Below are 5,000 nucleotides of genomic sequence, written 5' to 3' on the forward strand. Positions count from 1 at the left end.
CTTTGTTCAATAATTTATGCTGATATAAACTCACAACTTTTGAGAATTTATGTAATATGTGGTATAAGAACCCGACTTATATCAAATGTATCAAAGCATCTTATAAAAGATTATCTTTTTCAGTTTCTATATATACCAGTTAAATTCAAATAAAGCTAAACATTTCATTTTGATATAAAATAACAATTGCTCCAGGAAGTTACAACGAAATATATGGATAAATCCTGAAGCAAAAGCCTATTAATTACCTGTGAAGAAGAATCTGCATTGGACATCCCTTCATCATCTGCAAACTCATCACTATCATCAGGCTGTTCACCAGATTCATCACTATGGAGAGAATCAGCATCTTCATACAATGCATCACCCAATCTGTACCCTGTAAAAGACATATCGAGAAGCATTAAAAGCATCGTCAGAAAAAAACAGTCCTTTTTATTTGCCTTAAAACAGATACCTTCAAACATAGTTCAAATATCAATCCACTGATGCAAAAGGGCAGGTCTACAGTCACCAAGGAGTCACCTGTTTCCCCAATTCCTTGAATTATTAAGGAAATAAAAAATCACCATCATTATGTGATGTGAATGTGCCAATGGTAAAAACTTATACCATGGCCCTAGGTGACACAAATGTGCCAATGCAGGTAAATCATGTGCATCAGCTGCATTGTGCCTCTGTGTCAAGACTGGTTTGTGTTGTGGTACTATCAGCTGTAAGTACAGGCTGCTTTCCTCTTCTCCATCTCTTCATATTTTTTCAATTAGGATGATTATTTCTCTCATTTTAGTTTACAAAAGTAATAAAATATGAAACAAAATTGTTTTCTATGCTCTCATAAAATTGTATTACTTATGTCAGAACAATTGTAAAGAATATAATGGGCTGATAAGGATTCTATAATACAATTTTAGTCAATCATAATATTGAGGTCTGTCAGATTGCACATATAAGCCTCATAAAGTAGTAAAGCAAAATAACTGTAAAATACAAAAAAGGCTCTAACATCATACAGAGTGAATGAAAGAGAGTGAGAAACCCCTAGATATGTCACATGACACTCCCTCTGAAATAAAGCCTGTCTGGTGTGCCAGACAGTTTTCACTAGTGCCTGTGTTGTGGTCCAAACTTGAAAGTGGATCTCCCGTATCCAGTGGATTATTGTTATAATACTATTAATTCTGATAGAAGCAATAACATTAGTAAAAATAATGCCAGTATTCAAAATATGAATGTTTTTTTGTTAAAAATTCAAGGAATGGGGTAAAGAGGAAAGATCAAGTAGAACTAATAATTGTCTCCCCGGTAACTGAAGAACCATATATGTGTGAAAAAAATTGATATAACAAAAACAGTGGACAGTGTATGTCCCCATTATCAACAAATTAAAATCAGAAGTAAGTTCTTACCAGTAAGCTTGGCTTGCTCCATGATATATTGGTAAACTGGTTGCTCATACACATAATCCAAATTGGAATAGAGATGTGTCAAGTCCCTGTGCTGTGGACTATTGTCTTGTTTCCCAACACTGCTTACACTACTGGGACTTGGTTGCTTGGTGTTGCTTGTGCTGCCATTGCTAGGACTAATTTGTTTGCTATTATTAGGACTCGCCTGCTTGGCAGTACTACTACTTCCTGAGCTGGAGTTATGATTCTGACTGTTGTTGCTACCAGTATTAACCAGATGTTGAGAACTGCTGCTACTCTGGAGAGTGTCACTCCGATCACTGTCTGTGGTAGCAGCAGTGGCACTGGTGGTGTTAGTGGTGGAAACTGTTGCTCCTCGATGTTTACTACAGTGATGGTGGCGGCGGTGATTGCAGCGCCGTCCATCTCGTTCCGTCTTTGAGGAAGATTTACTTGAGCTCTCAGCTGCAGTACACTTTGAAGTCTCTTTGTCCAAGGTGGTTTGTCGTGAGTCTGTCCTTCGAGAATTGCTGTCAACAGAGCCCCTGCTTCCAGTTGTTCCTGAAACCAGTCCAGAGTCCACCTGAGAGTGTGGGGAGCTGTCAGCAGATCCTCGACCATAATTGGATCTGGTGTCCTTATCCGTCAAAGTGGATGCTCCGCTGTCTTGACCACGAGGTGAGTCAAAGTTGAAGGGTGAGAACTCATGCTTAGGACTAGGAGGACTTGGACTAGAATCTGATGTGACGAGTCTGGTGTGGGCACTCGTGCTTGAACGTAGATCCATTTTAAATCGTGATTTTCCTGACTCAAGAGACCGTTGTTTTCTGTGCATCATAGGTGTTGCAAGGCTTTCCAAGCCTGAGCTATCAGATCTTTGGCGGTAGTTAAGATAACCATGAGATCCTAAAGAATCAGGACTACCAGGCACAGCGTCTAGGCCCTTTTGCCGACGACGGGGCTGTGGTGTTGATTCAACTGATCGCATGGCACCAATCAAATATCTTTCATGCATACCATCTTCATCATGATATCGTGGCCTTGACATGAAACTGTAGCTACGGGACAAAGCCATTTCTCTTGGCCTGTCCAGATTGTGTTCAGGCTTTGGATAGTTGGAAACATCAAAACTGCGTTGTTTGGAAAAGTGAAGATGCGAAAAATCATGAGGAACACCCTTGTACCTGGCAGCTGCCGGGTCTCTGGAATCTGTGTGAGCTCGGCGGTGCGATGAGGGTGTAGCAGGACCTGCCTGCTGTGGGTGTGTTGGGGAAGAATGGGAAGACACAGAGTCTGGAGACCGAGGAGACACAGGATCACCCTCCTTCTGGCTCTCTCCCACACGCCCAGCAGCTGAACCACCTCTCCTCGAGTCTCGAAGACCAGAGCTACCACGAGGCGACTCAAGCAGCCTATAACCAGATCCTTCTAAGGAGGTGCGGCTTTGGGACATAGAACTGTCACTAGACCTGCCAGATTCCTGAAATAAAATAAGTATATTTAAATCTAAGATTATTTTTTAAAAAATCCTGGTTACATTGCACAAATCCATTTATACTTCAGTTACCTACATTTCAACCAAATATTTGTACATTATTAATGTGTTAGAAATTTATTTTGCTTTAACTTTACAAATATTTTGCTTATAACAAAAAAATAAACAAATTGTATGAAAAGGTAAAACTATAGTTCTGGCATAACACTGATCACATGTTTTTAACAGATGTTCTATACTGATAAAAGATAAACATCCTACTTGTCTATATGGGCGACTGTATGAGAGCGATGATCCCTGTGATGACTGAGAGCTTCGCCGCACTCTCCTTGCACCTCCAGCTTCTCCATTGGCATCAACGTGATGGTGATGATGTGAGCATGAACCTGTGTGCCTGTGGTGGTGGTGGTGGTGATGGTGTCCACTACTGCCACCACTTCCACCAGTGCTTCCTCCTCCACCTGCTGAACTGGCATTGTGGGCCGAGGATCTTCGGGAAGGTCTTGGAGAGGGCACAGGTGAAGTCTGAGTGGTGGAGCTGATGACTCTCTTCGAGAGTGAGTGTGGTAGTGAGAGGGCCTCTGTACCTCCGCCTCCAGTCCCACCTTCTTTCTTCTGCAAGGACCCCATGCCAGAGGAGCGTGAGTTTGACGCCCCGCCCGACCACCGCTGTTGCACCCCCGAAGGTCCACTCCCAACCCCGAGCACCATTCCTCTAGACCCACTGCCACTAGGCAAAGATCCCCTTGAGCCACTCCCTAAACCCTGTATGGCCCCCCTTGTCCCACTCCCAATCCCAGGCATAGAACTCCTGGTGCTTCTGCGTCCCAAAAGGGAGCTGTGGCACCGCTGCAATGACCCCGGACCTGGTGCTAGGTTGATGGATGACCGCGATGATGATATGGAGTTGCTCGGAGACACTTTGGGTGACGGCACGGGGCCATTATTTGTAGGTGATCTAAAGGTCTGTAATGGGCCATTTTTTGGTGATGCTCGACCAGTTGGGAGTGGACCATTCTTGGCGTGGGGGGCATGGCGGAGTTGTAGAGATGAGGAGTGATGGGAAGTCACTGCCGCAGGTATGGTCAGAGGGAGCTGCTGGTTAGGACCCGTCACCAACACAACCAACAACCACCACCAAGGAAAGCCAAAGTCAGTAACACAACATAAACAAAACATAACATAAAAAAAATCTAAAAAAAGTGCAAAACAAAGGCACAAAATAACCAAGAAAACAGTGTAAGGGAGATATTTAGTAAAAATAAAATACAAAACTGCTCAAACATTAGAGAAAAGTCAATTCATGTGGAAATTATCTAATAAAAATAAAATTCTAACTAATAAAAGAAAATGATACAATACTTTTGAATTAGGTAACAGTCCTGAGGACATCATCTACCTTTTTCGTATACAAAAATTCTAAAGAATCTACAAACCACTACAAAGAAGAATCTTGTGCTCTTTTAACAAGTTAAGTAACTACTTAGTAAACTCATTTGCTTTTAATCTTTTATGCAGAAATCTTAAATATTCATAATAATTATCAAAACATAAGAATAAATGACAGATTTCAAAACAATAAAAATCTGAGTCTATAGTCATGTCACTCATGGATGTTGTATAATAATACTTATAGCATGACTACTGATTTCATTCACTACTGTAGGGAAGAAATCTAACAAATAGAATCCATATTTTCTGCATAATAAATTGGACAATTACTTCTTTTTTGCTATAAAATACCAGTTACATTAATATTTCTCCTTTCATATAAAAAAAAAATGTCTATACTAATATATTATTTTCTGACAAAAAGCATTAGTACTGCAAGCAAGAACAAAAACACTAAAGCAAAATTCAAAGAAGGAAAACAAAAAATAATAAAATAAAAAGCTTCAATAAAATCAAGCTTAGCTCTACAGGCTATAGGTTGTGTGGCAGGAGACCAGAGCTTACAGCCATGGACACTGGCAAGACTATCATTTTTGCAGTAATGCTGCTGATAAATGTATACAGAAATGCACTGGTATGACAAATACAGCAATGCAAGCAGCATATTGCTGTCCAAAAGCAGTGGCATGATAAGGAACCATTTC

General features: G+C 40.8%; 1 protein-coding gene across 1 annotated transcript in view; it reads right to left on the bottom strand.

Moving 5' to 3' along the window:
- The window catches only part of LOC122255896 (MyTH4 and RhoGAP_KIAA1688 domain-containing protein RhoGAP93B), a 22,961-nt gene that overhangs the window by 14,000 nt on the left and 3,961 nt on the right, over nt 1-5,000 (bottom strand). Inside the window, 3 exon segments of the mRNA XM_086550394.1 lie at nt 162-379; nt 1,410-2,889; nt 3,166-3,999. Coding sequence (XP_086406520.1) covers nt 162-379; nt 1,410-2,889; nt 3,166-3,999 — 2,532 coding nt within the window.

Source organism: Penaeus japonicus, unplaced genomic scaffold (assembly GCF_977035675.1).
Source record: "Penaeus japonicus unplaced genomic scaffold, GWHDUDI00000001_assembly GWHDUDI00000023, whole genome shotgun sequence".
NCBI classification, from domain to species: domain Eukaryota; kingdom Metazoa; phylum Arthropoda; class Malacostraca; order Decapoda; family Penaeidae; genus Penaeus; species Penaeus japonicus.